This window comes from Salvelinus namaycush, chromosome 19 (genome assembly GCF_016432855.1).
Source record: "Salvelinus namaycush isolate Seneca chromosome 19, SaNama_1.0, whole genome shotgun sequence".
NCBI classification, from domain to species: Eukaryota; Metazoa; Chordata; class Actinopteri; order Salmoniformes; family Salmonidae; genus Salvelinus; species Salvelinus namaycush.
Window position 1 is genome coordinate 40,749,490 of NC_052325.1, and position 26,501 is coordinate 40,775,990.

The 26,501-nt window shown below is 44.4% G+C and overlaps 1 protein-coding gene across 1 annotated transcript in view; it reads right to left on the bottom strand.

The window, feature by feature from the left end:
* The window catches only part of LOC120064024 (formin-like protein 2), a 57,926-nt gene that overhangs the window by 7,618 nt on the left and 23,807 nt on the right, over positions 1-26,501 (bottom strand). The window contains exons 2-13 of the mRNA XM_039014335.1: positions 17,763-17,871; positions 15,379-15,455; positions 14,460-14,553; positions 12,155-12,229; positions 11,171-11,281; positions 8,492-8,641; positions 8,104-8,205; positions 7,526-7,841; positions 6,940-7,110; positions 1,852-1,976; positions 1,488-1,690; positions 1,027-1,261 (exon numbers count right to left, since the gene is read on the bottom strand). Coding sequence (XP_038870263.1) covers positions 1,027-1,261; positions 1,488-1,690; positions 1,852-1,976; positions 6,940-7,110; positions 7,526-7,841; positions 8,104-8,205; positions 8,492-8,641; positions 11,171-11,281; positions 12,155-12,229; positions 14,460-14,553; positions 15,379-15,455; positions 17,763-17,871 — 1,768 coding nt within the window. The remainder of the gene's footprint in view (positions 1-1,026; positions 1,262-1,487; positions 1,691-1,851; positions 1,977-6,939; positions 7,111-7,525; positions 7,842-8,103; positions 8,206-8,491; positions 8,642-11,170; positions 11,282-12,154; positions 12,230-14,459; positions 14,554-15,378; positions 15,456-17,762; positions 17,872-26,501) is intronic.

Sequence of the window (26,501 nt, forward strand, 5' to 3'; positions counted from 1 at the left end):
ACTCAAGGAGAGCATTTGTTGTTGCTTGACCACGAGACACTTGCGTTCAGTTTGATCAATGCAATAATGTTGTTTCCACTTTGCTTCTTAATATAAATCCACAAGCGTTCTATAATTACACTACTTTTTTGTGGTTCTGCAAACAGCTAGTTTGTCTTTTCTTAGCAAGGTTTAAAGTAAATCGCTTTACCGCTAATGTTAATCGCTAGTTAGCTGTCTAATAAATGTACTGAGCTAGCTAGCTATACAGACTGATACCAGTGATGGTATAGGCCTAAATCAGCATATTGTTTGTGCAACATTATCTTCTAAATCAAAGAGAAATACGCGAAGGAAGCATGAATATGTTGGCTATATGAAGAAACCTTTAACGTAGCTAAACATTATAGGGTCCCCTAAGAAACACTGACCAACACTTTGGTTCCTATCCTGTCACAATAACTCATCCCTGGCATTTTAATTCGTTGTCACTGCATTCAAAGTGCCCACTATACATTTATATAGAATTAGAATAATTATTCTATTTCCATGATTCCAACAGTTCACCCAAGTGTTTTGATCTAAATCGCAAGTCAAATCGCAACTGCAACATTTGGTTAAAAATATGGCCTTTTTTGCCCAAATCGTGCAGCCCTACGTGGCAGTGTGGAAATGACCTCAAATGAGTGCTGGAAATGCAGAAATGAATGAAAATGCAGGAAATTATCTTTGGTATGTGTTGCCACCCTAGGGTCACACTACTCATAAAGCAAAGTTAGAACTTTTATTATTCTAAACATAAAATACTGTCAAAAATATGACATGATATTTTGGACATATCGCCCAGCCCTAGTTGGTTTGCACAAAAATGTTCACACAATGCTTGTGTCATTTTTGTGTGTGCAGAAACACCCCGTTGTATCACAAAACCCAAAAGCGTTGTACATCAGTTGCACAACTTGAGTGTATACAGGGCCGAAGACCGAATCCTCCTCTCCCGTCACCTATAACCTCAATCATATCAGGTAAGCCCTAAGACAGCCTCACCGGTGTCAGCATCTGAACGCTCTCGCAGAAGTTGCCTATGAAGGCCATGATGGTCATCTTCTGCATGAGCCGCTCGATCTTGCTGAAGTGCATCATGAAGCGGTCCTCGTCCGTCAGAGCCTCCACGGGCTTCCGCTCCTTCTCGTACTGACGCATGATCTTCACCTCGTTCTCCGTGGGCAGGAAGCGCATCAGACACTCCACGTAGTCCACCGACAGGGTGCGCAGGTCAAACCTGACGGGAGGGGGGTGGGACGTCGGTTATTAGACACAGAAATGCGCGCTATGCGGAGGCACAGGCAAACACGGACTGGAGACACAGACATGCACACAGACGCGATGCTATACAGACACAAACACTAAGCAGACACACACACAAACAAACAAAACCCTCATTCGCAATGCTACATAGATTAAGAAGACCACTAGGTCGTGTTGCGGAGGAGTCCATGGTGTCTTACAGCTGAATGGCCTTGCAGATCTCCTCGGGGGCCTTGCCCACTTTCCTCAGGGTGATGGCCATGTTCTTGGCCCGGTTGGCGTCCAGCAGCGCCACCTTGTTGGGACCCTTCTGGATGATCTTGGTCTTGCTCACGGCCAAGTCGATGGCCGGGCCCTGGGCTTTCGTCTTGAACATCTCCTCAAACTCATCCACGTTCAGGTCCTGAGGTTGAAAACACACTTCAAGTGAGAAGGTTTGAATCCTAAGCAACCCTGTGGTGAGTATCCTACATTTTGTTTTGAAGTACAGTAGACCAACATAGCTTTTAGAGAAGGTCAAAGTGTGAAGTGCATATACGTGGGGGTGAGTGGATGGTTCCCTACCTCCAGTATCCTCTCGTCGTCGATCTCGTTGAACACGGTGCCGTTGATTTGGTTGGGCTTCAGCGCCACCCAGTTGAATACCGGCAAACGGAACTTGGTCTTGATGGGCTTCTTAATCTTCACGGCTGCACCGGAGCACAGAGGAATAAATCAGAAAGCACACCATCTACCTGTCTCTGTCATCACTCTCACAAACACACCATCTACCTGTCTCTGTCATCGCTCTCACAAACACACCATCTACCTGTCTCTGTCATCACTCTCACAAACACACCATCTACCTGTCTCTGTCATCACTCTCACAAACACACCATCTACCTGTCTCTGTCATCACTCTCACAAACACACCATCTACCTGTCTCTGTCATCACTCTCACAAACACACCATCTACCTGTCTCTGTCATCGCTCTCACAAACACACCATCTACCTGTCTCTGTCATCGCTCTCACAAACACACCATCTACCTGTCTCTGTCATCGCTCTCACAAACACACCATCTACCTGTCTCTGTCATCGCTCTCACAAACACACCATCTACCTGTCTCTGTCATCGCTCTCACAAACACACCATCTACCTGTCTCTGTCATCACTCTCACAAACACACAGTGCACACGTCGTGTGATGGAGGATAGACATAGGCTGCATGCATCCCAAATGGCGCCCTATTCACTATATAGGAAATAGGGTGCACTATATAGGGAATACGGGTGGCATTTGGGACACACACAGTCCTATCAGTTACTGGTGGTGGTGACACACATGGATATGCCTCCCTCCGTAGATAGATAAATAGGCTGAGACTCATCTTAAGAGCCCATTTAATGAAATCCCGCCTGAGAGAGCTGGAGATGTGCTCTACAGCCACTTCTACAGCAGGGCATGATGGGCTCTAGCTAGCTCTTTACTGCTAGCCAATACCACTAGTTTATTGATTTAACCTTCATTTAACCAAGACATACTGTTCAGTAGCGGGCCCAGAATAGTGCCTTGGGGGACACCAAATTGAGTTAGCTATGATATTGAATGTGCATATGGCTAGGGTTGTCATCCCTGGCACAGCGGCATATTGTGTTTATATAGACAAGGATTATGGCCATACTGAGTAAATAAACCCAGATTGACTGCCTCTCCCCAGGTAACCTCTCTAGCACACAGACAGAGGTACCGTGGGGCAGAGCGATAAGGATCAGGATTGGAGAGTGTGACAACCAGGGCATTCCAGGCTTGCGCAACACTCTCCTATCTTGCTATCAATACCAGCCTACCTGCAGCGGCACGTCAATGTGTTTCAGCATGCAACAACAGACACTTCCTGACATTACAATAAATCACACACGTACAAGGTAGAGTACAGTATGGAGACCGTGCAGGAGTTGGAAATGTGGCATTTTCAGTGCTTTCCCATCAGCCAAGCCTAAGTAAGACAGATTGTACTGTATTTTGTCTCGTCCCATTATATGTAACAGGCTAAGGACCACAGCAGTTCAGGATCCCAGAATGATGACAAATGACCCCAACTAGGACTCCATGTCCTGTGGTCCTTGTTTTGTGGATAGACTGTGGTTTCATATTTTGGTGGGCTCAAGCCTTCTACAGTACAGCTGTGAAGAATGAATAATATTTTTGGGGAGTCTGCACAGTCGTAAGAGAATTTAAAGAGAATGCATGAAACAAAGAGTCCAATTTCATGCTTGGCTAGACTGGAAAAAATCATAGGGCATAAATGGCCATCTCTATGCGGACATTCCTCCTGTGTGTGTGTGTGTGTGTGTGTGTGTGTGTCTTGTCTCACGTTTGCTGTTACGACTAAAAATACCATTTCCAAATACTCAGGAGAGGAGGAACAGTGAAAACACAACCACATGACAGAAAAAACCTACAGAACAGTTTGATGGGTCCCTCTGGTTGGCAGAAAACAAGGTAGAGAGAAAAACAACCAGAGAAATCATTAATAAGGAGAAAGAAAGAGAGATTAGTAAGATAATCAATCATAATAGACAATAACAGATCATACAAAACCAAACGTGGTCGAAACAAGCTTTACAGTTGAAAGTGTACTAACGCTAGTGCTGTCATATACTGAATTAAGGCTTCAGATCAAGAGCCAAAGGTCAAAGGTCAAATTCTGGAATGATCTTGTGTCACGTTGCATCGTTGTCTCAACTGGTCAAAGTCTGCAGAGTGTGTACAGACCCAGTGACACACAATGAATGATAGGTTAAGGGGGGGGCCAAGTCAGTGAGTCAGAAGAGGCCTGACTAGCCGTCACATCCGCTCTGAGTCACCCATGCTATCCACACCCTGATATCCAGGAAGTCAAGCAGCTTGAAATTGCGGTGAGTAACCAGCATCAGACACAGTGATACTGTAAATATCGGCAGGGTTCAAAAGGCCTAAAGGATATCAGGAGGCTTGTCTCATGCTCTACTACTATCAGTCTGTCACACACACGCACACGCACACGCACACACACACACACACACACACACACACACACACACACACACACACACACACCACACACACACACACACACACACAGATCAGTTGATAAGGCAACATAGTGTAGACTAAAATTGTGAATTTAGAACCATTGGAAAGCACATGGTGTGCTCTCAGTGACATACAGTGCATTCAGAAAGTATTCAGACCCCTTGACTTTTTACATTTTGTTATGTTACAGCCTTATTCTAAAATGGATTCAATTGTTTTTTCCCCCCTCATAAATTTACACACAACACCCCATAATGACGAAGTAAAAACAGGTATTTAGACATTTTTGCACATTTTGAAAAACAAAAAACTGAAATATCACATTTACATAAGTACATTTACATTTAAGTCATTTAGCAGACGCTCTTATCCAGAGCGACTTACAAATTGGAAAGTTCATACATATTCATCCTGGTCCCCCCGTGGGAATTGAACCCTGGTCCCCCCGTGGGAATTGAACCCACAACCCTGGCGTTGCAAGCGCCATGCTCTACCAACTGAGCCACACGGGACCAACTAAGTACTCAGACCCTTTACTCAGTACTTTGTTGAAGCACCTTTGGCAGCGATTACAGCCTTGAGTCTTCTTGGGTATGACGCTACAAGCTTGGCACACCTGTATTTGGGGAGTTTCTTCCATTCTTCTCTGTAGATCCTCTCAAGCTCTGTCAGGTTGGATGGGGAGCGTCGCTGCACAGCTATTTTCAGGTCTCTTCAGAGATGTTCGATCAGGTTCAAGTCCGGGCTCTGGTTGGGCCACTCAAGGACATTCCTAGACTTGTCCAGAAGCCACTCCTGCATTGTCTTGGCTGTGTGCTTAGGGTCGTTGTCCTGTTGGAAGGTGAACCTTCGCCCCAGTCTGAGGTCCTGAGCGCTCTGGAGCAGGTTTTCATCAAGGATCTCTCTGTACTGTGCTCTGTTCATCTTTCCCTTGATCCTGACTAGTCTCCCAGTCCCTGGCGCTGAAAAACATCCCCACAGCATGATGCTGCCACCACCATGCTTCACCGTAGGGATGGTGCCAAGTTTCCTCCAGACGTTATACTTGACATTCAGGCCAAAGAGTTCAATCTTGGTTTCATTAGACCAGAGAATGTTGTTTCTCATGGACTGAGTCGTTTAGATGCCTTTTGGCAAACTCCAAACGGGCTGTTATGTGCCTTTTACTTCAATGCTGCTGACATTTTTTGGTACCCTTCCCCAGATCTGTGCCTCGACACAATCCTGTATCAGAGCTCTACAGACAATTCCTTCGACCTCATGGATTGGTTTTTACTCTGACATGCACTGTCAACTGGTGGACCTTATATAGACAGGTATACGCCTTTCCAAATCATGTCCAATCAATTGAATTTACCACAGGTGGACTCCAATCAAGTTGTAGAAACATCTCAAGGATGATCAATGGAAACAGGATGCACCTGAGCTCAATTTCGAGTCTCATAGCAAAGGGTCTGAATACTTCTGTAAATAAATACACTTGCAAACATTTCTATAAACCTGTTTTTGCTTTGTCATTATGGGTTTTGTGTGTAGATTGATGAGGGAAAAAATAATTTAATCAAATTTAGAATAAGGCTGTAACGTAACAAAACGTGGAAAAAGTCAAGGGGTCTGAATACTTTCAGAATGCACTGTATTATGATAAGGGCTGATAAAATACTGCAGACGATTAACACTTGATAACGACGGTTCACAAACATACCAAAAAAAGATTGCAATTGTGATGATCACTGATAGCCGATACCATTAACATACATTACAGTTTTCTTCAATTGCGTTGGTGCGATTTTCACAAGTGGGAAAGTTCAAAACGCTTAGTACAAAAGTCAAACCAGATAATCGAAAAGGCAGTTTTAAAACTCGAAGCACATTTTAAATTAACTAAGTACAACACACAAAAACATAGGTCATTTTTTCCACCAAACTTAAATCAGTGTTTCATCTAGAAATGCGTTTCACATGATCCCCTCCAGACCATGGATGAGGCAATGATTCGCCATGCCAAAAGGTTTTTCTCCAGGTGCATGAACAATGAGGACATTTATTGCAATGTTGATGAGAACCTATGGCCAAATGCTCAAGACAGGCTTGAAGCAAACTAGTGGCTGCAAAACTTTGTTTCTTTCTTTCATTTGTTTCATTTTAATACATTACACCTATGTTGTAATTACATCTGAACAATATATTTTTGCATCAATGAAAATTTGTAATAATCTCACCTTTGACCACACATGGGATAGAAATTATAATTTTTGAGGGGGGGGTATATTTTGTATTTCACAGTAAACATATTTTTGGGATCAATGGTTGTTAGGTGAAAGATGTCGCCATCCAAAATGAATTCACAATAAAAAGGTTTACCAGTTTGGAGTATTGTATTAACAGTTTGGAAAATTCACCACATACTTGTGAAAATAGCACCAAAGCGATAACAAAAAAACTGTAACAGAACAAAAGCGTATCGGGAAAACCCATCTTTCATTGTCTGGTACAGCGTGATTCATCCACATCCACCACAAAGGGAATAGGGTGCCATTTGAGACGCATTCAGTCTCACACGCAGGCGGCGTCTGGGTGGAATGTCCTTACCTGCTAACCCTGAGTTGAAGATGACAGTGGGGGATCCACAGCCGGGCAGCGGTGGGGCCATGGGGGGTGGAGGAGGGGGCGGGGGGGCAGACACCACCATAGGGCCAGGGGGAGGCGGGGGTGGCGGGGGAGGGGGAGGAGCGGCGAGGCCAGCCAATGGCCCATTTGGCACTGGAATAGAGGGAGTGAAATAGAGGAGAGGATGAACAAACAGGAGCAGAGGGAACAAGAGAGAGAAAGTAAGCGTGGAATTGAGATGACAGCATGCCAAGTGCTGTCTTCCATTGAGACTCAATCAGCAGAGTACAAACTCCTCTCGTGTGACTGCTCTGCTCTCGCTTTCTCTCTCGGCTGGCTTCCCCAGCTCTGCCTCTGTGTCTGTTTTTGTTACAACTCAAATGCCAGAGCTGGAACAGCTTGGGCTAAAGGCATACCGGTACATTAAATTCCACTCAAGAAAATAGGACAGTAAAAATTAAAGGGCATGTTGTGAAACTAGCAACTAGCAGTCCAGACTGCTTCGCTACCATCTGTGACTAAACAGTAAACTAAGCCGGGATTGGTCTGAACTCGGAATTCCACCTACCAGTCCCAGGCACAGGCGGTGGGGGAGGAGGAGGGGGCGGCGCGGGCATCCCATTCGACCCCATCGGGCTGACCGCACCCCCTTTATAGCCCCCTGGTACACCCTCAAATCCTGCCACCAGTGGGCCCCCGGGGGCGGGCGGCGAGGTTAGGATGGAGATGTCCCCGTCGCCCTTCTTCTGGATCTTCATGGTGCCCTGTTTCTCCAGCTCGTGGATCTTCTTCTCCAGGTTGCACTGCCTCTGGATGGCCTCGTCCTTCTCCTTCACCATCCGCCGCAGTGTGTGCACCTGCGAGTTGGCGTCTTTGTACACCTCCTGGGTGGGGGGAGGGGGGCAGGAAACAGACAGAGGTGTTACTGCATTGCACGCAGATCAGAGGATTATCAACCTGTGTCTGTCAACCATAGAATTACATAAAGAATAAGTAGAATGGACACGGGCATCCTAGAAACATGACTAAAGAACCGTCCGTCTTGGTCGGGGGAACTTTACTTCTAGGATCTCTATGCCGTCAACGCTACTAACTCCTCTCCCCTACTGACTGAGGGAGTAGAGTGAGTAAAGTCTCCAGTCTCACCCGGACGACGTCCAGCTCCTTGTTGCGCGTCATCAGCTGTTTCTCCAGCTCCACGATCTTGGACATGGCCTCGTTCTCTGTGTCCTGCAGCTTCTCCGTCATCTGGGGGCGCAAAGGTCGACAAGGGGGGGGGGGGGGGTTCCGTCAGATCACATGACACGTATAACGCAGAGTGAGTGTTTGTAGTGAACGTGTCAATGAATAAATGCATGGAGAAATGGATGGATGCCGAGTCACTGAACGAGTGATTGAGGATTCAGATAGAAGGGACGGCCGGAGTGAGTTATCAAAAAGTCAATACGTAGGGTGGCAAAGAGTCTTCTGTAGGGAGTCAGAGTGTTATTGGATAGAGGCAGTACGTCTGTGTGTGGTTGTTGTTTCTTCTCACATGTGACATGTTCTCCTCCAGCTCCTCCACCCGCTCCAGCGCCGCATTCTTGGTCTCGGCGTCCTCCAGCAGGGCGCCCACGTCAAACACGTTGTCCAGGTAGGCTTGGATCTGCACCTGCAGCTTGTCACTCTCTGTGTGCTTCAGCTTCTACACACAGACACACAGACATTTACATTAGGTTTACATTTGGGAGACACTTTTATCCAGAACGAGAGATAGACAGACATGCATGCAGACCGATGGATATACAGACAAACAAACAGACAGACAGGTCTGAGGATGGACTGATTGGGCCAGTTTACTGAACACAGGGTCGCATCTCAAAGACAAGGATTGATTTTAGCTTCTTCTTCAAGGCGATAGTTTATAGAATTAATTCATTTTCCAAACAGAGTATTGACCTTGTTTCAGAGTCTTGAGCTGAATAACTAAGTGCATTTTTTTTACTAGCATCTCAACATATTTCCTGTGATATATAGCAGGTTTGGGGCCAATTCCTCTTCAATTCTGTAAGTAAAAATAAATCCCAATTCCAATTCTCCTCGAGGCCTACCTAGACAAAAAAATTAAATGCTTCTCTGTGAGAAAAAAACATTGCAATTCTGTTTACTTCCTGAATTGACTGACTTGAAATGGAATTGACTCTAGGGCCTTTGCTGTGACCATATTACCACCACACTGGCAGTCATGAGTCATGACCACAGTAAAATTCCACGTGACTGTTATCTCCTTTTATGCCCTCTGGACATGTGTTGGGTAGTACCCAACTTGCTATGTACCATCAGGTCCTGACGGCCTGGTACTCAGGGCTCTATTGTCCCCCTGACATCAATGCAAATGCAATCAAAATTCACATCAAACACTTGTCATCAAAACAGTATTGTGCTTTTAAAACTGATCATTTTGAAGAAAGAAGTTCAACAGCAGGTTGAAACTGAGTTTAAAACATGTTCGCTGTGGATGTTGTTTCAAAGTCTAACTCAACGAAATGGACAGCTGCTTTCTAAGGTGATGATTAATTCAAAACAACCATTAGAGTGGAAAAATGCACTTAGTTATTCAGCTCAAGACTCTGAAACAAGGTCAATACTCTGTTTGGAAAATGAACATTAGAGCTCATGCATATGAAGGTTTATGAACCCAAGCCCCCAAAAAAAGAACTGAATTCAAATGAGGATTGTTCCGTTATACAATACTTAGCCTACCCATATTACACATGGCAGAAAAACATAAAACAAAACTGATTTAGGATGTCTTTGGTACATAATTGGTCCAGTCTATAGTCCAAAATTAAAGAAAAATGAAAGTAATGGCCTTTGAGTGTGGACTGTATTATTATGCATACTGGATGGACTGGTTACCTTATGCTCCAAACCATCTATCCATGAGTCTGGGAGAGAACGTACAACCCTAGACGATGCTATTGGCTCATTGATTGTGCAGGGCGACTTACAGTTGACCTACAATGAGTGATTTGAATTTGAATAGCTTCGTAATAGTGATTTCTTTATATTTTCATAATTATTTGGGTGGCACATGACCTTTAGCTATGCAGAATATCTCACCGCCATGCGTTTCCATCTCTCTCCTTTATTCCTGTCGCGTGCGTGCAGAGGGGCTGTCAACAGTTTAGTGAAATATGTTTTTTTTTGCGAGAATGTCCCTAAATTAAGCACTGGGTAGCTGCAAGAACGAGGTTGGAGAGCCCATGGCACACAGAGTTTGGGCGGAATATCACCTGTTGGGCAGCGAGAGCATTCTCCTCAAACAGTGGTTGACGAGTGGAGGATATTTATTTCTCAGCTGCTCATATTAACCACATGCTCCGCTATAAAACCCAAGTAGCCTACAAAACGGACCGGCGGGAAAGCGCGCACCCTCCACCCTTTTCGCTATTCGAGTGTGTACAAATGACATGTGTTTTTCCCCTGCCACTGTTCCTGCCCAGTCGATAAGGGACCATTCTAAATCCAAACTCATTTGACATATTAGTAAAGACAAGATTTGAGAATAGTCTGATGGATGAAAACATGATCACTTGATGAGAGAACAGCTGTGCAGCCTGAGATGAAGGCCCGAGTGCAAGCTATATGTTTTGATTTCTAAGACAGTATAAGGTGTTTCTTTCACAACTAAAGTTGCAAAATAACTCTAAATCTAGTTTATAGGACCTGTTTCAAATGATCACTTTTACGCTCAACATAACCACTTCATATGCGCACACTCGCCATAATGGGAAAAATATCCTTTCTATTTTATTCAGCTAAGTTCTTACTATAAAATCATATAATATAAAATAATGGCAGAGGACTTATAAGCTAAATGAACAAGCCTACAGCCTATGGCATGGAGCATAGCCAGATAATATACAGTAGGACAACTCATATTCTGTTCTTCGGAAATACATTTCCTTCATTTCATATTGTTTCCTTAGAGCTGACTAAAATAAATAATGGATCTATTGTGATGATGTACATTCAATTGATTTCTTAGACTTTTTTTTACATGTTGATGTTCCAAAGGTGCGCATCAGCAGGCTTGTATGTGTGGAGGCCTGGAGATGCTAAACATGCTCATGTTAATTAACGGTCAATTACCGTGAGACCCGGCTGAGAAAATGTCATGAGCGCCACAGCCCTATGTGACCCCAACTCAGGCTGGTATCCATCTACTTACATCCAGGTAGTCGTCCAGACAGAGCTTGGTGAAGTTGTACTGCAGGTGAACCCTGAAGTTCATGTCCTCTACCGAGTGGACCACGATGTTGATGAACTGCATACATGCCACCTATAGGGACCAACAAGCACAACCATCAAGGGATATTTCACTGTACTGATACATCCATGGATTATAGGGTGCATCCCAAATCACACTCTATTCCATGTACTATTAAGGGAGGAGGGTGCCATTTGGGAAAAAGTCTTAATGTGTAAATGAACATGAGTATGGAAATGATGTGGCTGCATTCGTCATGCTAAATGGGCAGATAAAGGAAATCACTTCAGTTCGCATCCCAAATGGCACCCTAATCCCTATGTAGTGCACTACTTTTGACCAGTGCCCATTGGGCTATAGTCAAAAGTAGTGCACTACAGAGGGAATAGGGTGCCATTTGGGACACTTCCTCCGTGTTGAATGTACACAGTGGAGCGCCACAGAATCAGTGCATTCTTGTCACCCTGCTAATACTGTCTTAATGGACTTCCTTAAGAAGTCAACTGGGTGAGAGATGCCAGCCCTGTCTGACAAATCTGTTTGCTTTCGTGCTCGTGTCAAATGACTGGCCCTCTACCAAATGGCTCAGAACGGACTTGTGACACACACGGCCTATTCAAACACACAGGGCATCTGGTTGGCCTCTCATGCACACACGGCAGGCACGGACCAATGGGGAGCCTCAAAGCTGAAAGCAGTGTGGCACATTGAGGAAAACAGATATTTTGCTGGCACACACACCATGCCGCTTCATCTAGTTCTATTAACACGTATTAATAGGAATAGCGTGACAAAACAAACTGAGTTGCCGAGGATTTCTTATGTGTGGTTGGCTAGATATAGAAATAAATAGAAGTCAAGCAACAGGGTCTGGTTATAAAATGTGATTTTAGGATATGATGTAACCTAACAACTCATGGCTAGTCCAGTGGAAACGTTGTGTACCATAAAGTCAATGTTGTTGTCCATGTCCTTGAAGTGTTCCATTAGCTTCTCGAACCTCTGTGTCTCGGCACACACCTGCAAGAAAAAATCATCAATCATTTACTTTTAGCCGTGGACTCAAAAGGTGAGGAAAGGAATCTTTAAGTACCACTGTACTTAGAGCATCCAGATATAACGCTTTATGACTTGTTATAAATATGTATGAGTCTTAATAAGTTGTTATAGCAAGATTGTTATGTCTCTCTATGCATAACATTTTTCAGTTGTCTCAAACTGGCTGTTATTTTTTTATTTAACCTTTATTTAACTAGACAAGTCAGTTAAGAACATATTCTTATTTACAATGACGGCCTTGACGGCCTTGTTCAGGGGCAGAACGACAGATTTTTTACCTTGTCAGCTCGGGGATTCGATCTAGCAACCTTTCGGTTACTGGCCCAACGCTCTAACCACTAGGCTACTTACCTGAATCATTATGAAATATGTGTAAGACATTATAAACGGGTCCAAGCCTCATAACTGTATCATAATGCATTATACATGGATGCCTTAACTTAAGTCTTACTGGATTTGCAATGCAGAATACTGTATTACCTTAGCGAGAGAAATGAAATGTTTCCGTCATAATCTCTGCCTTATATAAAACTCAGCCCTGTACTGTCTCCTCACTCCCGCCCATCACACTGAATCCTTCCCTGATAAAATATCAAGCAGAGCGCCAGCATGGTGAAACCTCCCCTGGCATAGGGCTGGCTTTGTAACACTCATGACCTATTTTCCCCCTCTGTGATTACCATATATACAGCATTGAAAGAGAGAGAGAGAAAGAAAGGAGGAAGGGAGAGAGAGAGAGAGCAGGAGAGGAAGAAAGAGAGAAAAAAATGAGGAAGGGAGAGAGAGAGAGAGCAGGAGAGGGAGAAAGAGAGAAAGAAAGGAGGAAGGGAGAGAGAGCGAGAGAGAGAGGGAGAAAGGGGAGAAAAGAGGGAGGGAGAGAGAGAGAGGAGAGAGTGAGGTTGGTAGGGGGAAGACAGAGAGACACCTCTGCAGTTCAGACATCGCTTAAAGGCAGGGAAGGGGAGACGTACAGACAGACAGACAGACATACAGACAGACATACAGACAGGGGAAAGATAAAGAGCCAAGGAGAGGAGAGGAAAGAGAGGAGAGGAGTGCATAAGCACAGCCCCTCCACACAATGCTCTGTGCCCCAGCCTGCACCCTGCCCCCCACTCCAAACACACTCCAAACAACCCCCTCTAACCCACAGGGCGGGGAGTCAAGAGCCCCCTAACAACAAGCTTCCCCATAGAGGGAAAGCAATGAGCACCATCTCAACTCAAGCAAGCCAGAATAACACTTGTTTTATATCAGTTGTATAATAGCATAAAACACGAAAGAAAAGCGGGAAAAGAAAGCGCTGTTTTTATATTACAGTTTATATGACACATACTGCCAGCCAATAACGATTGTACAATGTGACCAATAAGATAATCTAATAGTTATTTTGGAAGATTGCCGTTTCCACCACATATTAAGGGTCAATCGCTATCCATTGACTTTAATAGCGCAGCGACACACATGGCTATGTCTCTACCTTCTGTTTAAGGGGGAGCGACTCTGAGCTTTAGAGTTGGCTAGTCCACCTCTAACAACAGTGAAATACAATAGAGAGTAATGCTCAATATTTTATTCTGGGTCTAAATATTGCATTAACTTCAGTCAGCCCAATTTTTCCAGAGCCGGCCTGCGAATTGGACTGTTGTACAGAGGGCCCCTCCAGAAGCCCAAATACTTTACACATACAAATGCAGACACACAGGGTCAGGGGTCGTATATATGTATCACGCGTCTCAGAGTAGTGCTGATCTAGGATCCGTTTTCCCTTCTAGATCATACTGAATTGAAGATTAAATTGACTGGGGGACCTGATCCTGGACCAGCACTCCTACTCTGCTAAACTTGGTACATACGGCCCCTGATCAGGCTGTATTACATAGGTCTCACATAGGTTATTATATCTGTGAAATGCCTGCCGAATCACTAACAAACTGTTTTCTCTGTGGGTCTGAGAGGTCAGTGAACTGCCTTTCCAGGTGAGAGATGCCGAGCAACACGTCTATAGCCTTTGATACAGGCAGCGCTCCATTCCTAGATGCGATCCTCCACAGGAATTTACCAACCTCGGATCTGCTGTTGAGAACATTCCACTACTACACCACTCAATGCGTGAACTACACGGACTGACACCGCTTAGGTATAATAGCATAGCGCCATCTTCTTGCTCCGCGCATCCGCCGCACCGTACCTCCTTGAAGTTGTCGAACGCAGAGAGGATGATTTCGTGTCCTCCCCTGACGAGACACACGGCGGCCAGTAACTCCAACACGAGAGCTTTGGTTCTGGCAGGAGAAGAAAACAATGATGGGTTAACCTCGTGTGATGCCACTGCCAATGCAAACCCACAGTGATGCCTAAGAAAGATCTAGGGCTGTTTCCCAAATGGCGCCCTATTCCCTTTCTAGTGCACGACTTTTAACCAGAGGTCCATGGACCCGGGCCCAAAGTAGTGCCCTATGAAGGGAATAGGGTGCCATCCGAGGTTACATAACGTGTCTTATCAGATCATGTTGCTGGATCAAACATGTCAATTCAATAGTACTATATGATAAACAGGTCTGTGGGTCTAATCCTGGGGATTAAACAAAAGGTATACAGAGCAGAGTGAATCCCTCAGACATAATCCCTATGAGTGACGAGGTGGTGAAGTGGTACCGTGTACCGTTAGCTCATTCATTCAAAGGAAGGTATTCTGTTATTTTTATTCTATTCTATTCTACACACACACACACGCGCGCGCGCACACACGCACACACAGTGTGCTAGTGGTGCCCTGATCTGCCTGCCGGGCTGTCTAGATGGCTGGCTGAATGAGTTTGCACTGGATGCTGGCTTTACACACACTTTGGACGGGGTGTTGAACGAGCATGTGCACTGGCTCTATCAGCAGTTGACAGAGCTGGTGCAGTCTTAAGGGGAGGTAGGCCTGTAGTGCTGATCTACGATCAGTTTAGCCTTTTAGATCATAATGAAATACGATAATATATGGACTGGGAGAGCTGATCCTAAATCAGCACTACTCCTCGGAGACGCTTGAAAAATAAGCCCCCAGAGGAGCTGTTTAGCACCAGGCACTGGGGGCCATCCACCCAACGAGTCCATTTTACCTGGGATTCTTATTGTTGAGACTTAGTGCAATTTCATTCACAGCATGCGGGTGGGACATCACCATGTTGAAGCCGTACTGGGTCATCAAAAATAGATAGAGCGAGAGAGAGAGAGAGAGAGAAGAGAGAGAGAGAGAGAGAGAGAGAGAGGAGAGAGAGAGAGAGAGAGAGAGAGAGAGAGAGAGAGAGAGAGAGAGAGAGAGAGAGAGAGAGAGAGAGAGAGAGAGAGAGAGAGAGAGAGAGAGAGAGAGAGAGAGAGAGAGAGAGAGAGAGAGAGAGAGAGAGAGAGAGAGAGAGAGAGAGAGAGAGAGAGAGAGAGAGGAGAGAGAGAGAGAGAGAGAGAGAGAGAGAGAGAGAGAGAGAGAGAGAGAGGAGAGAGAGAGAGAGAGGAGAGAGAGAGAGAGAGAGAAGAGAGAGAGAGGAGAGAGAGAGAGAGAGAGAGAGAGAGAGAGAGAGAGAGAGAGAGAGAGAGAGAGAGAGAAAAAGAAAGACAGCTCGTTAATAAACAGGGAGTGACCCGTTTACATAATAAAGGGAAACTTGAGAAATGATCTGTCGCGGTAAACATGGCAGACGACAAATACAATTTGTCTGAGGATAGATGAGGGTGTGTGTCTATACTTCAACCCTCCATCTACGGCGGTTTTCCAAATGGCACCCTATTCGGAAAGTATTCAGACCCCTTGACTTTTTCTGCATTTTGTTACGTTACAGCCTTATTCTAAAATTGATTAAATCGTTTCCCCCCCTCATTAATCTACACACAATACCCCATAATGACAAAGCAAAAACAGGTTTTTATAAATGTTGGCACATTTATAAAAATATTATAATAATGAAATATCTCATTTACATAAGTATTCAGACCCTTTACTCAGTACTTTGTTGAAGCACCTTTGGCAGTGATTACAGCCTCGAGTCTTCTTGGGTATGACACTACATAAGCTTGGCACACCTGTATTTGGGGAGTTTCTCCCATTCTTCTCTGCAGTTCCTCTCAAACAGGTCGTATATTTTCAGGTCTCTCCAGAGATGTTCGATCGGATTCAAGTCCGGGCTCTGGCTGGGCCACTCAAGGACATTCATAGACTTGTCTGGAAGCCACTCCTGCGTTGTCTTGGCTGTGTGTTTAGGATCGTTGTCCTGTTGGAAGGTGAACCTTCACCCCAGTCTGAGGTCCTGAGCGCTCTTGAGCAGGTTTTCATCAAGGATCTCTCTGTACTTTGCTCCGTTCATCAATCCCTCGATCCTGACTAGTCTCCCAGTCCCTGCCGCTGAAAAACATCCCTTACAGCATGATGCTGCCACCACCATGCTTCACCGTAGGGATGGTGCCAGGTTTCCTCCAGACATGACGCTTGGCATTCAGGCCAAGAGTTCAATCTTGGTTTCATCAGACCAGACAATCTTGTCCTTTAGGTGCCTTTTGGCAAAATCGAAGTAGGCTGTCATGTGCCTTTTACTGAGGAGTGACTTCTGTCTGGCCACTCTACCATAAAGGCCTGATTTGTGGAGTGCTGCAGAGATGGTTGTCCTTCTGGAAGGTTCTACCATCTCCACAGAGAAGGTGTGAGCTCTGTCAGAGTGACCATTGGGTTCTTGGTAACATCCCTGATCAAGGCCCTTCTCCCCCGATTGATCAGTTTGGCCGAGCGGCCAGCTCTAGGAAAAGTCTTAGTGGTTCCAAACTTCCTTCATTTAAGAATGATGGAGGCCACTGTGTTTTGGGGGACCTTGAATGCTCCAGAAATGTTTGGTGCCCTTCCTCAGATCTGTGCCTCGACACAATCTAATCTCGGAGCTCAATGGACAATTCCTTCAACCTCATGGCTTGGTTTTTGTTCTGACATGCACTGTCAACTGTGGGACCTTATATAGACAGGTGTGTGCCTTTCCAAATCATGTCCAATCAATTGAATTTACCACAGGTGGACTCCAATAAAGTTGTAGAAACATCTCAAGGAGGATCAATGGAAACAGGATGCACCTGAGCTCAATTTCGAGTCTCATAACAAAGGGTCTGAATACTTATGTAAATATGTACTTTTTTTTTAATACATTTGCAAATAAAAATAAAAAACTGTTTTCACTTTGTCATTATGGGGTATTGTGTGTAGATTGATGAGGAAAAACAATAATTTAATACGTTTTAAAATAAGGCTGTGACGTAACAAAATGTGGATAAAGTCAAGGGGTCTGAATACTTTCCGAGATGCACTACATTTGATGAGAGCCCTATGGGACCCAATGTTATAGTGCACTACTTTTGACCATAGCACTATGGGCCCTGGTCAAAAGTAGTGCACCAAATAGGGAATAGGGTGCCATTTAGGAGGCAGACTATGTATTGGGTTAGCATGGGGACTGGAGAGAGAGACTCTCACCTGGTAGTTCATGATGGCTCGCAGGCACATGATGCAGACGTGAACGTCATCCTTCTTACAGACCAGCCGGGAGTTCTTCAGAGTTCTCCGGCTCGGCAACGTGTTGCAACTGAAACATACGGACACAGGAGAGTTTTCACAGTAAGCACCATAGGTCTGAGTCGATACAAACAAAGACGCAGCGCTTGGTGAACAAGAAAACATGTCATCTGTGAACTGTAGAAATCAAACTTGTCAGGACACAAAGAGTTGTGTAATCTACTGCCTCACTCAGAGGCCAAAGGGGAATTGAACTATCCCGCACAAAGATATCGCTTGCAGCTAGTACAACGGCAGCAAGTCATTTGCATGCATGGCGGCGACCAGGCCGGCTTTGTGGAGATAAAACGGCAAAGAGGGGAGCCTTTCCCGCTGACGCCTTTCTCACAATGAAAGGAGAGTGCTTGAGAGTGGGTGTGTGTGTGTGTTTGTTCAAGTGTGCGGGTGCATGTGTGTGTGCTACTGAACACGGTCCAGTACAGCACAGACCAGCTCTGTCCAGCCAGGGACATAAGACGTGATATTTTCAGCGCTGTCACAAGGCTCTAACTACTAGCAATGGTTCTGGGAAAAGGTTCCCTGAGGCTACCGATGCACACAAACACTGACTCATGTTAGCACCGATGCCTTAGGGCCAGTCTTCAGTCACGGCATTGGCAGAGTCTGTTGTCTAAACAATCTAGTAAACCACAGTAGATGATTGGTCTTCATTGTCAGACACGTCTCACCGGTTACATCAATGTGAGCTATTCAGCAAGCAGTTATGACGTCTGCATGTAGTAAATGTAAAATAGCTAGAACAGTAAGTGGGTGTATGCGTGACTTTGTTTGTCTTTGTGTGTGTGTGTGTGTGTGTGTGTATGTTTATGTGTGCTCTTTGTTCTATTTAGGTGCATGTGACAGACAAAACAAGTGTCCTCGCGTAAATGAGCTCGCTTCACGAGACGGTGAGAGAATTGGAACGCTGCCTCACCCAGCAGGCGACGGCGGTGTTCTTCGAGAACTAAGCTCTTGTTTTTCTTCCCCCTCATTACACCAAACTATCTCCAGCCCTCAGCCTGCGACCAGGCAGCGGGGACAATAGGTAGAGTAACACATCTGAGGGAAAGGATCTATATCCCGAATGGCACCCTACTCCCTACATAGTGCACTACTTTTTTCACCAGGGCTCTGGTCAAACGTAGTGCACCACATTGGGAATAGGGTGCCATTCGGGATGCCGCCAGTGACTTGAGAGCACATTGTTTCTTAATCATACAGATGGAATGATGTGTGATGACTTGACTATGAGTAAAAGGAGACAGTCATTCACCCTGTTGCAATGTAGGCACGGTAGGCTTGCGTTGACAGGCCTGGTGGTGGTGTACCAACTTCCACCCAATGAAAGTTCCCCAAAGGCTTCGAGCTATGCTTTCATGGACGTTACTCCAACACTACAGCTACCTAGTCTAAGGCTGAGTCCCGAATGGCAACCTATTCCTTGTACAGTGTACTACTTTTGACCAGGGCCAAATAGTACACTACACAGGGAACAGGGTGCCATTTGGGACGCACATGCACTCTAAATCGCGTCTCACTACAGTACAACAACACGTTGACAAACACAACTATAAACTACAGTAGGCTAGCCTGAATAAGGAGATCTGGGAAAAAAAGAGAAGACATACCATCGTCCTTGAGAACACTTTGGGAATTTTAAAGAGCTTGGTGTCCTTCACGTGTGCAAGTGAGGTTTTCAGAAATATACATAGAATTCTTAATATGACATCAGAAAAGTGACAACAATGATTGACTTGGAAGGGGTGAAATTGTTACAACAAGGCTAAGTTTCTGTATGTTGGAAAAATGAATAAATACTAATATTGCTAATGTTAATTACCTTGACTTGTCAGTCTGTGTTAGGAGGAAACTAAAGAATGTACAGAAGGGTTTGGTTTACAGCCAGTTACTAATTGAACAACTAGCAATATACAGAGGGGGGCAGAAACAATGCCAGTACAAACAGCCATTTGCTCTAAATGGGAACAGAAATCTAATTTCTACAGTAAGCACAATAGAGTTAGTAGCAGCAGGACAAATAGGCCTAACTTCCCCTCGCTCCCCTTCACACACTGGGCCACAGCTTGGTAATGGAAGCAGGTAGTATGTGTGTGTGTGTGTGTGTGTGTGTGTGTGTGTGTGTGTGTGTGTGTGTGTGTGTGTGTGTGTGTGTGTGTGTGTGTGTGTGTGTGTGTGTGTGTGTGTGTGTGTGTGTGTGTGTGTGTGTCAGGGTTTCTGTTAGCTGGTAAATACCGTCTTTTGGCCAATTTCTTTATTTTATTAGGCCGATAAAAAAGAAATTGCTGTCCAAATTGCTGTGAGAAAAAAATAATTCCATTGTAAAAATAGTGCTTTTTATTCATTGATGGAAATACCAGTGGATGTGCTCCAACGTCAAAGGCCAATATACTTCATAGGCTAATAAATCCTCAAGCTGCGGGGACATTAGCGTCGGATGTGTTTCTATTTTTACTCATGCAAAAGACTGGAGGTCTAAGGGACTTCAGCTAAGTGAACCCTGACTGGGCAAAATTGGTGAAGATTGTGTTGATTTGCTCTGTTTCCAGTGTGCCTGCCGAGAGGTGATTCTTTCTTCCAAAACAGAATGAAGACAGCCTCATGATCACGCCTTCTTAAGGACAAAGTAATGAGGGTGATGTGCGTCAAGCTGCTCCAAGGAGTTGGCTTCCCAACAGCAGCGGCTGTCTTTGAGCGGGCCAAGGTCCACCGCAAACGCAAGTAAATTAGAGGCAAATGATAGTGTTCGTCAGGCCCAGTCCTAGCACTTCTGCTGCCGCCCTAGGCCAGATCAACATAAGCCGCTCGTGTCATGTATAGTATAAAGATTTGGAATGGATTGATAGACTAGAGGAAAGTAATGGTGTGTATCATGCGCAATTGGTGCATTTCAGTTGAACTTATTCAGTAGCGCTTGGAAACGAAAAATCGTCACCGACTTTTCACATTACAATGTTGCAATCACTAGGCAGCCAACTGTCTATAGTAGGAAACAGAGTTGTTATCGATCACTAGGCAGCCAACTGTCTATAGTAGGAAACAGAGTTGTTATCGATCACTAGGCAGCCAACTGTCTATAGTAGGAAACAGAGTTGTTATCGATCACTAGGCAGCCAACTGCCTATAGTAGGAAACAGAGTTGTTATCGATCACTAGGCAGCCAACTGTCTATAGTAGGAAGCAGAGTTGTTATCGATCACTAGGCAGCCAACTGTCTATAGTAGGAAACAGAGTTGTTATCGATCACTAGGCAGCCAACTGTCTATAGTAGGAAACAGAGTTGTTATCGATCACTAGGCAGCCAACTGTCTATAGTAGGAAACAGAGTTGTTATCGATCACTAGGCAGCCAACTGTCTATAGTAGGAAGCAGAGTTGTTATCGATCACTAGGCAGCCAACTGTCTATAGTAGGAAGCAGAGTTGTTATCGATCACTAGGCAGCCAACTGTCTATAGTAGGAAACAGAGTTGTTATCGATCACTAGGCAGCCAACTGTCTATAGTAGGAAGCAGAGTTGTTATCGATCACTAGGCAGCCAACTGTCTATAGTAGGAAGCAGAGTTGTTATCGATCACTAGGCAGCCAACTGCCTATAGTAGGAAACAGAGTTGTTATCGATCACTAGGCAGCCAACTGTCTATAGTAGGAAACAGAGTTGTTATCGATCACTAGGCAGCCAACTGTCTATAGTAGGAAACAGAGTTGTTATCGATCACTAGGCAGCCAACTGTCTATAGTAGGAAACAGAGTTGTTATCGATCACTAGGCAGCCAACTGTCTATAGTAGGAAACAGAGTTGTTATCGATCACTAGGCAGCCAACTGTCTATAGTAGGAAGCAGAGTTGTTATCGATCACTAGGCAGCCAACTGTCTATAGTAGGAAACAGAGTTGTTATCGATCACTAGGCAGCCAACTGTCTATAGTAGGAAACAGAGTTGTTATCGATCACTAGGCAGCCAACTGTCTATAGTAGGAAACAGAGTTGTTATCGATCACTAGGCAGCCAACTGTCTATAGTAGGAAACAGAGTTGTTATCGATCACTAGGCAGCCAACTGTCTATAGTAGGAAACAGAGTTGTTATCGATCACTAGGCAGCCAACTGTCTATAGTAGGAAACAGAGTTGTTATCGATCACTAGGCAGCCAACTGTCTATAGTAGGAAACAGAGTTGTTATCGATCACTAGGCAGCCAACTGTCTATAGTAGGAAGCAGAGTTGTTATCGATCACTAGGCAGCCAACTGTCTATAGTAGGAAGCAGAGTTGTTATCGATCACTAGGCAGCCAACTGCCTATAGTAGGAAACAGAGTTGTTATCGATCACTAGGCAGCCAACTGTCTATAGTAGGAAACAGAGTTGTTATCGATCACTAGGCAGCCAACTGTCTATAGTAGGAAACAGAGTTGTTATCGATCACTAGGCAGCCAACTGTCTATAGTAGGAAGCAGAGTTGTTATCGATCACTAGGCAGCCAACTGTCTATAGTAGGAAACAGAGTTGTTATCGATCACTAGGCAGCCAACTGTCTATAGTAGGAAACAGAGTTGTTATCGATCACTAGGCAGCCAACTGTCTATAGTAGGAAACAGAGTTGTTATCGATCACTAGGCAGCCAACTGTCTATAGTAGGAAACAGAGTTGTTATCGATCACTAGGCAGCCAACTGTCTATAGTAGGAAACAGAGTTGTTATCGATCACTAGGCAGCCAACTGTCTATAGTAGGAAACAGAGTTGTTATCGATCACTAGGCAGCCAACTGTCTATAGTAGGAAACAGAGTTGTTATCGATCACTAGGCAGCCAACTGTCTATAGTAGGAAACAGAGTTGTTATCGATCACTAGGCAGCCAACTGTCTATAGTAGGAAGCAGAGTTGTTATCGATCACTAGGCAGCCAACTGTCTATAGTAGGAAACAGAGTTGTTATCGATCACTAGGCAGCCAACTGTCTATAGTAGGAAACAGAGTTGTTATCGATCACTAGGCAGCCAACTGTCTATAGTAGGAAACAGAGTTGTTATCGATCACTAGGCAGCCAACTGTCTATAGTAGGAAACAGAGTTGTTATCGATCACTAGGCAGCCAACTGTCTATAGTAGGAAACAGAGTTGTTATCGATCACTAGGCAGCCAACTGTCTATAGTAGGAAACAGAGTTGTTATCGATCACTAGGCAGCCAACTGTCTATAGTAGGAAACAGAGTTGTTATCGATCACTAGGCAGCCAACTGTCTATAGTAGGAAACAGAGTTGTTATCGATCACTAGGCAGCCAACTGTCTATAGTAGGAAACAGAGTTGTTATCGATCACTAGGCAGCCAACTGTCTATAGTAGGAAGCAGAGTTGTTATCGATCACTAGGCAGCCAACTGTCTATAGTAGGAAACAGAGTTGTTATCGATCACTAGGCAGCCAACTGTCTATAGTAGGAAACAGAGTTGTTATCGATCACTAGGCAGCCAACTGTCTATAGTAGGAAACAGAGTTGTTATCGATCACTAGGCAGCCAACTGTCTATAGTAGGAAACAGAGTTGTTATCGATCACTAGGCAGCCAACTGTCTATAGTAGGAAACAGAGTTGTTATCGATCACTAGGCAGCCAACTGTCTATAGTAGGAAGCAGAGTTGTTATCGATCACTAGGCAGCCAACTGTCTATAGTAGGAAGCAGAGTTGTTATCGATCACTAGGCAGCCAACTGTCTATAGTAGGAAACAGAGTTGTTATCGATCACTAGGCAGCCAACTGTCTATAGTAGGAAACAGAGTTGTTATCGATCACTAGGCAGCCAACTGTCTATAGTAGGAAACAGAGTTGTTATCGATCACTAGGCAGCCAACTGTCTATAGTAGGAAACAGAGTTGTTATCGATCACTAGGCAGCCAACTGTCTATAGTAGGAAACAGAGTTGTTATCGATCACTAGGCAGCCAACTGTCTATAGTAGGAAACAGAGTTGTTATCGATCACTAGGCAGCCAACTGTCTATAGTAGGAAACAGAGTTGTTATCGATCACTAGGCAGCCAACTGTCTATAGTAGGAAACAGAGTTGTTATCGATCACTAGGCAGCCAACTGTCTATAGTAGGAAGCAGAGTTGTTATCGATCACTAGGCAGCCAACTGTCTATAGTAGGAAACAGAGTTGTTATCGATCACTAGGCAGCCAACTGTCTATAGTAGGAAGCAGAGTTGTTATCGATCACTAGGCAGCCAACTGTCTATAGTAGGAAACAGAGTTGTTATCGATCACTAGGCAGCCAACTGTCTATAGTAGGAAACAGAGTTGTTATCGATCACTAGGCAGCCAACTGTCTATAGTAGGAAACAGAGTTGTTATCGATCACTAGGCAGCCAACTGTCTATAGTAGGAAACAGAGTTGTTATCGATCACTAGGCAGCCAACTGTCTATAGTAGGAAACAGAGTTGTTATCGATCACTAGGCAGCCAACTGTCTATAGTAGGAAACAGAGTTGTTATCGATCACTAGGCAGCCAACTGTCTATAGTAGGAAACAGAGTTTGTTATCGATCACTAGGCAGCCAACTGTCTATAGTAGGAAACAGAGTTGTTATCGATCACTAGGCAGCCAACTGTCTATAGTAGGAAACAGAGTTGTTTATCAATCACTAGTCAGCCCACTGTCTATAGTAGGAAACAGAGTGGTTATCAATCACTAGTCAGCCCACTGTCTATAGTAGGAAACAGATATCAATCACTAGTCAGCCCACTGTCTATAGTAGGAAACAGTTATCAATCACTAGTCAGCCCACTGTCTATAGTAGGAACCAGAGTGGTTATCAATCACTAGTCAGCCCACTGTCTATAGTAGGAAACAGATATCAATCACTAGTCAGCCCACTGTCTATAGTAGGAAACAGATATCAATCACTAGTCAGCCCACTGTCTATAGTAGGAAACAGAGTGGTTATCAATCACTAGTCAGCCCACTGTCTATAGTAGGAAGCAGAGTTGTTATCAATCACTAGTCAGCCCACTGTCTATAGTAGGAAACAGATATCAATCACTAGTCAGCCCACTGTCTATAGTAGGAAACAGATATCAATCACTAGTCAGCCCACTGTCTATAGTAGGAAACAGATATCAATCACTAGTCAGCCAACTGTCTATAGTAGGAAGCAGAGTTGTTATCGATCACTAGGCAGCCAACTGTCTATAGTAGGAAACAGAGTTGTTATCGATCACTAGGCAGCCAACTGTCTATAGTAGGAAACAGAGTTGTTATCGATCACTAGGCAGCCAACTGTCTATAGTAGGAAGCAGAGTTGTTATCGATCACTAGCAGCCAACTGTCTATAGTAGGAAACAGAGTTGTTATCGATCACTAGGCAGCCAACTGTCTATAGTAGGAAACAGAGTTGTTATCGATCACTAGGCAGCCAACTGTCTATAGTAGAATCAGGTGTAATTGTCCAATCTACAAGACCATGATAGGCATGTCTGTTACTACGTCATGTGTCAGTATTTAATCGTTTAAATGATACAGTGAAGTCGGGAAGTTTACATACACTTAGGTGTGGAGTCATTTAAATTAACTTGGTTTTTTCATTGTTTTTTTCAAACACTCCACAAAATTGTCTTATGTAAAACAAAACTAATAGTTTTTTGTTTGGCAATAGCGGTTATTTTTTTCGCATATATAATCAATTTTTTGTGTGTTTGTTTTTTTTTTTTATTATTTCACCATGAGGCCGATGGTGACTTTAAAACAGTTAAGAGTTTAATGACTGAGAATGGATTAACAACATTGTAGTTACTCCACAATAATAACTTCACAAAACACAAGGCCAAATATACACTGGAATTGCTTACCAAGACGACATTGAATGTTCCTGAGTGGCATAGTTACAGTTTTGACTACATCGGGTTGAACATCTGTGGAAAGACTTGAACAATTCTGGCAATTATTTTTACCAGGTAAGTTGACTGAGAACACATTCTCATTTACACCAACGACTTGGGGAATAGTTACAGGGGAGAGGAGGGGGGGATGACTGAGCCCGTAGAAAGCAGAGGGGTGATTAGGTGGCCATTATGGTATGAGGGCCAGATTGGGAATTTAGCTAGGCCACCAGGGTTAACACCCATACTCTTACGATAAGTAACATGGGATCTTTTAGTGACACAGAGAGTCAGGACACCCGTTTCATATCCCATCCAAAAGATGGTAATGTACCAAACACTGCCCTGTGGCATTGGGATCCTTTTTTAGACCAGAGCAAATAGTGCCTCCCACTGGCCCTCAAAACACCACTTCAGCATCTGGTCTCCACTTAAAATGTGCAGTTTTTGTCACACAACACAATGACACAGATGTCTCAATGTTGTTTAAGAGAATATGGCAGTACATTGAACCGGCCCACAACTGCAGACCAACACCAGCCCAGAACCACATCCGGCTTCTTCAACTGCGGGACCAGCCATCCGGCCAGCTGATGAAACTGTGGGTTTGCACAGCTGAAGAATTTCTGCATAAACTGTCAGAACCCGTCTCAAGGAAGTCATCTGTGTGCTCGTCATGCTCACCAGGGTCTTGACCTGCTGCAGTTCGGCATTGTAATCGACTTCAAATGGGCAAATGCTCACCTTCATGACCACTGGAACACTGGAGAAATGTGC